Source organism: Castor canadensis, chromosome 1 (assembly GCF_047511655.1).
Source record: "Castor canadensis chromosome 1, mCasCan1.hap1v2, whole genome shotgun sequence".
In the NCBI taxonomy this organism is placed as follows: domain Eukaryota; kingdom Metazoa; phylum Chordata; class Mammalia; order Rodentia; family Castoridae; genus Castor; species Castor canadensis.
In genome coordinates, this window is record NC_133386.1 from 51,059,179 (window position 1) to 51,071,680 (window position 12,502).

The window sequence follows — 12,502 nt, forward strand, 5'->3', positions numbered from 1 at the left end:
GTGATTGGGTCTGAGCCATGTTAGAAAACCATGGTACCAAAAGCAGCATTTTAGAAAAATACCCAGAAAGCTTCAGTTTCAAGGGCAAAATCATTTTATTACAAATATCTTCTGACCTTTGCAAGGCAGTAAGAGTTGTCTTCATCCTGCATTCTGTTACTGAATAGAGATGGGGCTGGGGGCATGTCCTTGATAATTATTAGAATAGTTAAATAAATGAGACTGATAAAAACAAAGTAGTAGTCAAAGTGATTGACACTGCTAATGCTTTTCATATTTGCCAGGTGCCTATTCACTTTCCATCCGTGATTGGGATGATATGAAAGGAGACCATGTCAAACATTATAAAATTCGAAAACTTGACAATGGTGGATACTACATCACCACCAGGGCTCAGTTTGAAACACTTCAGCAACTTGTACAGCATTACTCAGGTAACCTAAATTCTAGCTACCTACTGACCATTTGAATGCTAGAGGACATAGATAGGCACAAATATGGAAAGAAGAAGGGAAGGAGGAAAGGTATAGCAAACATATACAAAGTTTTTCCTTGCCAGCTGTTGATAGTGGTGCTGGCTGAGTGGAGCTATTGTTTTTGTTCTGCCACGGTTATTATTAGTTACCTATGTTTGTCAGAAGGTTCTATAACATTCTGGCTCCCCAAGTAGAAAGCTGTAGTGTAAATCTTAAAAGCTGTTTGTGTTTTCATCTTCATCGTAAAGCCTTTTCCCTCTTTGTGTAATTCAGAACAGTAAGGAAGAGGGATCAGTCGCTAGGAGGGCACTCATATGGGAACACAGCAGAAACCTTGGGTTTCGTCTATCACTTCACACTCAGCACTGCTGCAGCAGGGCTGCACTCAAATCTCATGCTTGCGATGAAGCAAATCTGCAATCATGTTCTGCTTCCTAACCAGACTTAAATATTTGTGACATCTATTGTGTTGGACTTTTTAAAGTAGATTAGTCTCTGTGCTGACACCCAGAAGTCACCATTATTGTTGTGCCTGGAAACATAATTATTAGATGTATAGGTGCAGAGCTTGTACATTTATTAAAGAACATGGCTTTATGTGCAGTTGCTAAAAGGCTTGCTTTCTTTCCTTTGTTAGCAAATATATTCCATTTTACAATTCATGTACATATGTAGATACAGATATAGGTATACATGTTAGACATAATATACTCTATTAATATACTCTATAATATAATATTAATATATAATATTAATATACTCTATTAGACCCAAAAGGTTTTTACATGACTCCTTATACACATTTTGAATTGCTCTTCGCAAAATTGACATGACTCCAAAATAGTATGACTGCTGCTGTTACACTATGCACATTCATTAAAATTACATGTGTAATTTTTTTAGCCCACAGAAAGCAATCTTTTGAAAATTACAATAAGAAATGCCTATACATTGATCCTGATCACTAATGAGCAACTGAAACAACACCACCAGTAGTAGAAAAAGGTTGACTTGGGCACTGGCTAACTCAGTTCATGTGGATTCTAATGAAATATTTAGAGAAATGTAGCAGAATATCTCCCTAAGCTTAAGTGATATGCTCAAAACGCCTGCATGTTGTAAGGATTTTTCAAGTAGTGAAATATATTTCATTACAGCCAAACATCAGCAAGATCCCCAGGGTTTGGGTAATTTGAAAATACTGTGTTGGAAAGGGCACCTTAATAACATCGTAAAGCTGGAAGGAGAGAAGAGATATAAAAAACGATAGACATTTTTTAATCTCAGGAAAAAAATCCATCTTGAGTTAGATTTGTTTTTATATTGGCTTTTTCTCTTCCCTCTCTCTCTGATATATAAAATGCTTTTGAAATATTGACATATAAATAATTTCATGCCTAAGCATCTCAGAACCTGATTCCATCAAACAGGAAGGAATAAAAAGTAAGTCACAGTTCCCGGAGAAGAGGCAACAATGCCATGTTTTCTTTTCTGGATCTAAGGGGTTTCAGAGGGCGTGGAGGGTTCTGTCTACTTCTCAAGCCAAGCTCTGTAAGCTTTTGTCCCTTCTTTGACTTCAGTCTTTGTTAACTCTTCTCACCTGACTGATTTTTAACTTGACATTTAGTCAATTTCCCCTTCCCTTTGCTAGATTCTAAAAGTTATGCTCTTTTAAAAAAGAAAAAAGGAAGAGAAAAAACTTCTAGTAACCTCTGAGCAGTAACTGCTACCTTTATCTTTCACATCATTGAGTTTTTGTGTGTTTCCATTCTTTTTCCTTTTAATCCAGACTCCTAAGTTATATATAAGAGTCTGTTATAAAGGATTTTTTAATGGAAAATAGCAAAGAAACAATGCAAGCATACACAACTGGAGAACAGAATCAAAATACCAAAGAAATTGCTAGAGAAAGGTGACATCTCCCCCTGCCAGGTATAATCTTCAGTCTTATTAGTTTGTAACAGTTCACTGTTGTATGGAAGGATCTTAAAACTATGACTAAAGTTTTAAATATATTCATACCAGAGAGGTCCCTCAGCCCACAGGTAATGTAGATAACGGGGAAAGAGACAATCATGCTGACTTTTTTTAATCAGGAAGAGTATTTTCAGGATTCCAGAAGACTTTTTATTAGCACATTGATTGGACTGAAAGAATTTTCTTAGTACAGAAACCAAAACCGTCTATATCTATATCTAGACCATATCATACCTAGGGGGTATGGAGTAGTCCAAATTTAAAATGTCCCCTTTCCTACTTCCAGTGAATGTGTTGCGTTGTGTGGCATCAAATCTCCCAAGATGTATGTAGCTGTCTGCCAACACAGCACTGTCCAACTGCTGCTGTTCTGTGGCAAGTGTGGGTTCACACTGTGCGTGTTGTTGTTACATGTGTTCTGCTCTTCTCTCCCTCTCGACTGCTGCTCCTGCTCCAGAGAGAGCTGCAGGTCTCTGCTGCCGCCTAGTAGTTCCCTGTCACAAAGGGATGCCAAGGCTTACCGATCTGTCTGTCAAAACCAAAGACGTCTGGGAAATCCCTCGAGAATCCCTACAGTTGATCAAGAGACTGGGAAATGGGCAGTTTGGGGAAGTATGGATGGGTATGCTGAGACTCAATTACTCTATTATTAACTTCCTTGTTTGGGAAATCCTAAACATCAAAGATGGAAGGTGAAAATAAAGATGTTATGACCAAGAAGAAAATTTGAATTTCTATTCTATTCATGCAGAATAATGATTTTAATTTTGATTTTAAAATTCTGCAGCTTCTCAAAAAGAAATAGTAAGAGGGCAAGATTGGCAGATGGCTCAGGTTGTGCTATTACATGAGCCTCAATTCATAAGTCAATAAATGGTACAAGGAATGTTCCAGCCTGCATAAAATGTCTTGCCCTTCATTTCCAGCTTCAAATATTTGTTCAATGTCGCCCGAAAGGGCAAGTCACCTTCGATCTTTCCTAGTGCATGCCTGATTATGGATTATAAGGACTGTGTTTTCTTTATTAATTCCCTTTCCTGTAGAGAAAGCTGATGGTTTGTGTTTTAACTTAACTGTGATTTCATCGAGTTGTGTCCCACAAACTTCTGGATTGGCTAAAGATGCTTGGGAAGTTGCACGTGCCTCGTTGTTTCTGGAGAAGAAGCTGGGGCAGGGGTGTTTCGCTGAAGTATGGCTTGGTAAGGCAGAGGCACATTCTGTTTCAGCTGCATTGCAAAGCCAATTCAAAAGACAATTCTGAGCAAAATCACATAAGCAGCCATAGGGACCGAGACACTTAAGCTGGATAACTAATGGGCACAGGCTATCCATGTTTTCAGAATATGGTAACACCTCGCTGTGCTCACCTATCCTTCTTCCTGTGGTTAATTAAGGACCTACAAAACAGGAAGCCAATACACTATGAATGTGGTGTTTTCTCTTCCTAAGAAATGGGAAGGTAAGATGCTATAGAGAAAGATCACGGGCTCTTAGCTCACCAGGCCTTGGTTTGAATCCTAACTACTGATTAGCCATAAACAAGGGGCTTATTTAACATCTTTAAGCCTCAGTTTTCTCATCTGTAAAGTTGGAATGATATCAGTGAACAGTATGTTTAAAGTCCTTTGTAAATAGTAGGTGTTCAGAAGATATATATACTTCTCTCTCCCTCTCTCTTCCTCTCCCTCCCTCCCTCTCTCTGCAGTACTGGGGTTTGAGTTCAGGGCCTCGCACTTGCTAGGCAGATGCTCTACCACATGAGCCAAGCTCCAGCCCCCCACTTCTCTTTATTTGATTGTTATTGATAAGGAAGACTGCATTGGACCCTCTAAATTGTTTTTATAACCTGTTGGGCCATTGCAGCTTTGCTTAGAGATAATCCATGAATTTAGGCCCCAGTACTATACAGATACATGTATACAGATGCATAAATAGACAATAGGAATACACTCATACATGTATATGTGTATGTTTTAGCTATTATTATCTCAAGTAGTGTAAAATATATATTTGTATGACCTCCTTCCTCCTCATCAACCCAATTCATAATTAAACTTGTGGGTCCTAAGGATTTTAATCAAATCACATGATCAAGAAGACTCAGATCCTGTAAGAAATTTTACTTTCAAACTTTATGATTATCAACTTTAAATCAATACACAAACAACTAGATTTTGTTTGCTATCAAACATAAAACTGCATGGCTTCAGAATTGGGATGGATACCTCTATAATTACTCACGTTGTAATTAGAGGGGAAGAGCTCACTGTGTTTGAGTTTTGGGATACTAGAGTTTGGAATGTTTAAATCACAAAGATCACATACAAATTGTCATATTTCCTATTTACACTTAGTGGCAGAATTTTATGAGATTTAAATTTACTCTTCTTTAAGTCACTGGTTCGTTCATGATGTATATTTTTGTAGGTTATAATTATATGAACCACGTTTTTAACAGAGTAACAAGAATTGTTCCAATTTAAAGAATTTTTAGATTCTGAAGTCATAAATTAAGCATATAAGAAAATCTTGACTTAAACCTATCCTCCCTTTCAAATAGAAAATAATATCTAAATTGGCAGATTTTCTTTTCTCTTTATAAAATTATCCTTCACAGTCATAAACTAACAATGGAATGCACATAAAGCCTAGAGTTTTGTTTTGTTTTTTAATTTGGGAGCCAAAAGGGCATAAAAGATAATTCAGCTCCAGTTTCATATTTTACAGATGAGGTAACTGACGATGATCATAAATCAGGCCTTGCCTTTGAATCGATTGGAAAGTTTGAATATTTCTATTCCCTGCTGTTTAATTTCCCCAGTTCACCTGTTCATCATTGTTGTGTCTGAATGCTGGGAAGCCTGAGGAATTTGCCTGAGCTGGGGGAAGTATTGGCAAGGAAACTGAGTTCCTTGCCGGTGCTTATCTGCACGCTTACCTCAACTGTTCAAGGACTTGGTCAAGTAACTCGCCCAGTACAGACAATGAAAGCCTCGGATCAGTTTCCAAGTATCCTCAGTGTGTTGCCATTTTTTTAAATAGCACACCTCATAAAATGAAACTTAATCTAATTTCTTCCAGGCTTACTCTTAAGACCTCAAGGGATAGCTATTGGCTGACCAGGCCTGTTGTAAACCTTGGACTTCCATCACTGTAAACAAGCGTCCTGAGCGTCTGGTATTAATTTGTAATCATATGGATGAGCCAGAGAAAGAGAGTGATGTATACTAAATAGGAAAAAAATAAATGAATAATTTAACATAGTCATAAGTCAACTCATTTCCCTGTTGAAATACTTGACGGAGTCCTTGCAATTGACTGTCTTTGTTCATGAAGACTTTATTCAGTTTTTTTTTTTTAAGTTTAAAATCTGACTTCATGCAAATAGCTACTGGTCAAAACCTTTTTTCCATGAGATGAGACTCTGGTTTGACTTAACATTATGGGATATTTGTAGGTACCTGGAATGGAAACACAAAAGTAGCCATAAAGACTCTTAAACCAGGCACAATGTCTCCTGAATCATTCCTCGAGGAAGCACAGATCATGAAGAAGTTGAAACATGACAAGTTGGTCCAGCTGTATGCAGTGGTATCTGAGGAACCTATCTACATTGTCACTGAGTATATGAATAAAGGTTGGTCAACTCTTCTTCCCTCTCCACCTCACCATGACTGAGAGGGCCTGGTTCAGTGAGAGAAAAGGAACTGTTTGCTTGCTTGCTTTTTTCCCTATTTTTTGCCTGAGTCAGGTATTCTCATCAGGAAGCACCAGTTGTATACTCATTAATCAAAATACCTTATAAAACAGACCAACATTGAGTTTGCCCCCAAATCCTTATAAAATGTAGTGCCTTCTGCATGTTGCACATGGCAGAAATGCTCCTTTCCATAATTAAAATATTCACTCTAATATCAGGGGTGATACAGAGTTTTGTAATAATCTGCTGTGATTTTTGAAGGCAGTAGCATCTTTTAAATTTCCTTTTTGTAGAGCTTAACACTAATAGCTATGCTGAGTTTAGTCTCCTTCATTTCAGTATCTTTTCTTTTCCAGCTGTCTTCTTAAATATCAGATGAAAAAATGACATGCATTTTATCCTCTCTCTTTTTTTCTCTCTGCACTTGCACACGTGTGCATGTGTGTCTTTATAATCAAACCAACATTGTCGGGGATAAAGCCAGAGATTACTTTGTTTTGGAACAATAGACAAACCAAACAAGAAACAGCCTTAAAAGGCAATACATTGTACATCGGAGGACACCAGTGTGATTTTTCTTTTCCACATATTTTCTTTTAAAATATAATTGGAATTTTTTCCTGGCAGATTGTTTGTCCTTTGTTTCCAGAGTTATTTTGTAAGTAACTTTGGGATTAAAGCATTAAAAAAAATTACTGACAGCCATCATGAACCTCCAGCTTCTGCAAATGATTATTTTCACCTTGGTGTCAGTTCTGCGCCTCCTCACACAATTTCACAATAGTGGCTCTGAAGCTCTAGCTATTTTGTTTCAGATGTCTGACTCAAGGCTTGTCTGGCTATGATCTAATTAGGGGAGCTACTTGCCCTACCCATCTTCCCCAGGTATGCCTTTCTTGATAAATCTATAAATAAGCTATGTTGGTGATTCTTTACTATGTACTAAAATCACCTTGAAGGGCATCTTAAAGTACAGGTTTCTGACCTTGACCTCTAGGGTTTCTGATTGAGTAGACTTGGGGTGAGGCCTGAGAATTTGCATTTCTAGTAAGTTCCTTGAGGATGCTGTTGCTACTGACCCAGGGCCACATTTTTAGACTGCTCAAGTGGGCTGTATTTTCCCCATGTCACTCACTCTTTTATACAGGTTGATGAGGAAATGAGATTGAAGGGCTACAATTAGTTCCTCACATGTTCCTCTTTGTGACATAAAGGGAGATTGAGTTCCATTTCTTCTAGTTTCATCAAATTTTTGCTGTTATCCTTAGAAATGAGATTTAGAAATGCTATTTATTCTCAAAAAAATAAACCTTGGCTGGGTGCTGGTGGCTTACATCTGTAATCTTAGCTACTTGAGAAGTTGCAATCAGAAGGATCACAGTTTGAGGACAGCCCGGACAAATAGTTCGCAAACCCCATCTCCAAAATAACCAGAGCAAAATGGGCTGGAGCTGTGATTCAAGCAGTAGAGCTCCTGCTTTGCAAGTGTGAAGCCCTGAGTTCAAACCCTAGTCCCACCAAAAAAGCAAAAGTAAAACTTGCTTCTCAAGACATAGAATTTTTTTCTATCTTAGGTTTTTATATAAACCTATTTTTTTCATTGATGGTATAATTCCATTCAACTACTTCTTCCTTACAGTTAGAAAACCAAATGTCATTCTCTGTTGGGAATATTTGTCTTTGAAAATAAATTGAAGTGGTTTTGTTTTTTCATAGGAAGTTTACTTGATTTCTTAAAAGATGGGGAAGGAAGAGCTCTGAAATTACCAAATCTTGTGGACATGGCAGCACAGGTAGGCCATGGTACCTTGATTCATGCCATGGATGTAAGGACATGCAAGCACATGAAGTAACAGGTCATGATGTAACGAATATGCCCTGTTCCCTGGATTTCCACAGGTTGCTGCAGGAATGGCTTACATTGAGCGCATGAATTATATCCACAGAGATCTGCGATCCGCAAACATTCTAGTGGGGAACGGACTAATCTGCAAGATTGCTGACTTTGGATTGGCCCGGTTGATTGAAGACAATGAGTACACAGCAAGACAAGGTGGGCACTTGCATAAAGATGGCTCATGGTGGCTTGCTTGTGCATAGTCGAGTCCTGCATGACCCTTCCAACAGAAAGTTGTGGAAATGTCATTCGTTGGTTGGGCAGGAGTTTGGCGGCTCCACAGGTGGGAGACTGTAGTGGGTTCGGAGATGGATGAGATGGTGGTTTTTCTGAGTGGGTAGTCCTCCTGTCCTCCTAACGGCATCCATGTCCGGGGTACTCTCCTTTTGGAAAAGGAAGGTTCTAGAAAGCCAAGGAATTAGTCAAGTAATAACTCATCCCTCAGTCAATCGCAGTCCCAGCAGAAAATAGTGGGCTCACTCGAAGTGGAGAATTAATAAGTGATCCTTTTACAAAGGATAGGCAGGGTTTAGGAAAACCATTAGGGTGTGTAGCGTGCCTCCGAGCTACTAATGCTATGAGCTGAGGTAGCAGAAGCCAGAGCAGCGGGCCTGCTGGTGGGAAGAGGCAGCAGGGACATATGGAGGTGGAAGATTAGTGCTGACCCCACTGCACAGCCAGCTTCCAAATCTCCTACCAAACCCAAGCAGAAGGTCAAAGTCACGTAGCCACCGATGAATCTTGTAGGTCCAGAACTGGGAGGAAGGGCGGAGAGAAGGTCAGGAGGGACTGTGGAAGATAACAGTGTAGTCCCTTGGAAAACCCTGCTTTTCTTTCCCCATCCTTCTCCACCCAGTCCCTCTGCAAAAGTTCATAGACTTCAATAAGCAAAATATATCCCAAACCAGCAGCCAGTCCACTGGGGCATCTTTTTTGGGTGCTATTAAGAACCAGATACCAAGAAGAATTTCCAGGATATGTCCTGTCTTCCTGGATCTTCACATTAACAGTCACCAGATTAAGTATGGAATAGAGTAAGCTCCTGTGTAGATTATAATACTCATAACCGGGGTAGGGGGAACTTGCATCAGCACTGTTAACCAAAACCTGGTCCTTCTCAGCCAGGCTGAGCACTAACTAGAATATCACATAATGACCATCTCTGGAATTCTTCTTTTCCTCCTTCTCCTCCTCTTCTTTTTGCTTCTTCATTTCATGCCAATTCTTTCTCCTTTCATTTGACTCTGAGAACACAAACACTCTCAGCAGTCTCAAGTGATGAGAAAAAGTGTTAAACTAAGACCTGACTTGTACAGATACAGTCCAAATGCTAAATTACATGTTGGTCAGAGAGCTCAGCTATTTGAATTTCCCCAACACGTGGCAATTCTTGTCCTGCAGCCAAATGCCTGCACACTGAAAGCATGTGTGCACTCACGTGCATGCACACACACACACACACACACACACACACACACACAGAGAAACAGATGGCTGTTGTATCTCTACTCAAAGGCAAACAGCAGCTTTGACTGGCACACACAGTGCAGAGAAGAATGCAGGCGTGATTGAGGCAAGGCAAGCTGAGAGGGTCTAAGTGACCTGGTCTGAAACCTGTCTGTGAATGGGCCCCTGAGCCCTGAAAGAGTGAGAGGAAGGTTGATTTAGGAAACCAATATTTGATTTAAGAAAGGGCTCTAATGGAGCTGGGTCAGCTTGTTTCTGTGTGTGAGTAGAATCCCAATGCCAGAGGAAGCAGCTCAGTTTTATTTCTCCACTTTTACCAGACTTTGTGCAGGATTTATGGTTAGCACCCTTGAACCATCAATAAATGAGAAGGTGGCAGGACCAGGAGCCAGCAGATGCTTCAGGGGTGCTGTTGACAAGGCCTGATATATAGTGATGCTTCGTTCACTGGGATGATGTTCCTCAGGCTGTGGCCCTGGGTGACTGGCACCTTCATCAGCTTCCCCCTCATGCAGTTGCTGCTGTCCTCGACCCTGGTCATGCTCCCTCCCTACTTCTCCATCCTGAAGGCCTTTCTGCTGCTTCCTCTGTCATGGCTTCCACTGTCACACCCCCAGTGGCTGTCTGAACTCCCTTCAAAGGACCAAATTCAGACTCTTTGTTCTGCATTTTCTCTACTTAATTTCCAAATAGAAAATTCTATCCTTCCCTCTTAGAACATTTTTTTCTTCTTTCTCTTCTTTCCAAAACATCTTTAAATGCATGCCAAACACTGGAAAGAGATAAGTAAAGGAAATTAAAATGAATTGGAGAAATGGGAGGGAGGCGGACAAAGCCTATGGAGCCCTAAGATTTCCAAAGAGAAGAAAAAAAACCCACTGTCCTGCAACAGAGGGCAATGAAAGGGCAAAAGCAGGTGTAGACACCTCCAACTGCCCAACCTGCAAGGGGTAGAGGAGGCTTAGGAGCAAACAATAAGAAGAGACTCAGGGTAAAGTCACTTTCGTAGTCACATAGCTAATTGGCAGGCCAGAATATGAATCCCCATACAGCCTGCCTCATTGCATTCAATCTCTTAAGCTATACTATCTCTTATCAAGACAGTAACTAAAAGAACAGAAAGTAAAAAAATGGTGAGGATTAGTCAACAGTCCCCTTTTCCCTTTATTGTATGGGAAAGTTTTAAGGGATACCTTCTAACATGCATTTGCTAGGAAATAGGAGAAACTTTCATCTTCCAGCTCCAGGACAACCCAGCTGTTTATGAAATTCCTCCCAAGGGTCTGCCAAGCCCCAGCTCTTCATGAGGCAGAAAGGCCCTGGCCTGTATCTGCTGGTGCACTCTGCAGATGGCACACGTGCTTCATGCTGAAATTTCTGCTGGGATTAATCAGCTCCTCTAGACAGCTGGTCCATATGCCTAATAATATTTGCAAGTCGGGTTTTATGTTACCCGCAGGCCACAGCCATGCTGCATCTTGGTTATTGGAGTGAAGGCAGTGTTCAGAAACATGTGCCAAACACAGATATTTTAGGACCACGAATGACAGTTGTTTGCAAAACAGTTGTGAGTTTCCCATCTCAAGGTGCACTGAAATATCTGTCACCCCTCTGGGCAATGAGGTATTGCCCAGGGCACAGGCACAGTTAGGATTTGGAACTGTATTATACAGTGTTCCTTTCCTCCCACTCCCCATCCCCTGTCCCCAGTCACCCCAGCTCTGTGAGCCCAGTGTCAGAGAGGAGGTGAAAACAAGGCCAGCGTTTATGAAGGTAGTCCTCCACGGACAGCATCTTAGAAGCAACTAGAAACTCTTTGGGATTATTCATTCTCTATTACCTGGACATCTCATACAATTAGAGAAGATTATTCTTTTTTAGTCATAAACTCTTTGCTAGATTCTGACCACTCAGTTTCTAAATAATGCCAACATCAGTTATTCAAATACCTTGTCTATAAAAAGGAATTTGCTAGGAGTTGATGTAAAAACAGCCACGTTGGGCACAGTGACATGTGCCTGTAGTCCTAGTTACTCCAGAGGCTAAAGGGGGTTGATCACTTGAGCCCAAGAGTTCAAGAACAGCCCAGGCCATATTGCAAGACCTCAACTTGGGGAGTGGCAGGGAACCCAAGAGGAAGAAGAAACCTAAGACCACACAGGGGGCAACAGGGACAGTCAGCAAGCCAAGCGTAGGAGGAACATGTAATAACATTGAAGTTGGGCAGATGGGGTCAAAACCCAACTCTACCACCTACTGATCTGGGGCACTGGGCAACTTATTTGCCTTTTCCATGCTCAGATTGCTCATCTGTAAAATGGAAATGCATCTTACCTGCTTTGTGCATTTTTGCAAAGATTAAGAGAAAGGATTAACAAAGTGTTTAACCAGTACCCAGCTCATCAACAGTAGTAAATAAGTGTTGCTTGTTACTGTTGTTGTTTTGTCCTAGGCAAGACTAGGTGACTGGGGAATAAATGAACAATTGCAAATACAGTGGAAAGACACAAACACCATTCAGGAAAGGGAAAGAGGAGTCAAAGATCAGTCCTAACATGTAGCTGTGGTTCATAATTAAAACAGAGTTACCCAACAACAGAAATGAGCACATTGGGAAGAAATCTTACTTTCAAAGAAAGAGGATGAGTTTGGTTTAGGATTTGTTGAGTTTGAGGGGGCTGTGGTGGTACATCCAGTCCAGAGGGACCAGCCAGAGTATTCTCTCCTGATCCCACTGGACAGCTGGGTCCTCTACTCCCAGCCCTCTCATCTGTGTTACCTGCACCCTTCCCTGTCTACTCACAGCTACCTCCCTACCAGTGCTCCCTTTCAGAGCTAACCACAACCCCTGGGCCCCAGCATGCAAGGCTGTGGAAGCATGCTGTTGTCCTCACACCATACCCGTCTCCTGTGACTGTCAGCCAGTGTGTTACTTCCCAAGCTCGTAGCCTCTGGCCCTTAGTTCCTTCACATGGCACATGAGAA

At 40.8% G+C, this 12,502-nt stretch overlaps 1 protein-coding gene across 7 annotated transcripts in view; it reads left to right on the top strand.

The window, feature by feature from the left end:
- Fyn (FYN proto-oncogene, Src family tyrosine kinase) overlaps window positions 1-12,502 on the top strand; it is a 202,012-nt gene that overhangs the window by 159,736 nt on the left and 29,774 nt on the right. For 6 of the 7 annotated variants that reach the window (XM_020177817.2, XM_074076433.1, XM_074076441.1 and 3 more), the window contains 5 exons: window positions 285-434; window positions 2,911-3,075; window positions 5,911-6,090; window positions 7,870-7,946; window positions 8,053-8,206. In XM_020177817.2, coding sequence (XP_020033406.1) covers window positions 285-434; window positions 2,911-3,075; window positions 5,911-6,090; window positions 7,870-7,946; window positions 8,053-8,206 — 726 coding nt within the window. Of the gene's footprint in view, window positions 1-284; window positions 435-2,910; window positions 3,076-3,496; window positions 3,653-5,910; window positions 6,091-7,869; window positions 7,947-8,052; window positions 8,207-12,502 lie in introns of all 7 variants that reach the window. The other variant, XM_020177820.2, reaches the window with a different exon arrangement.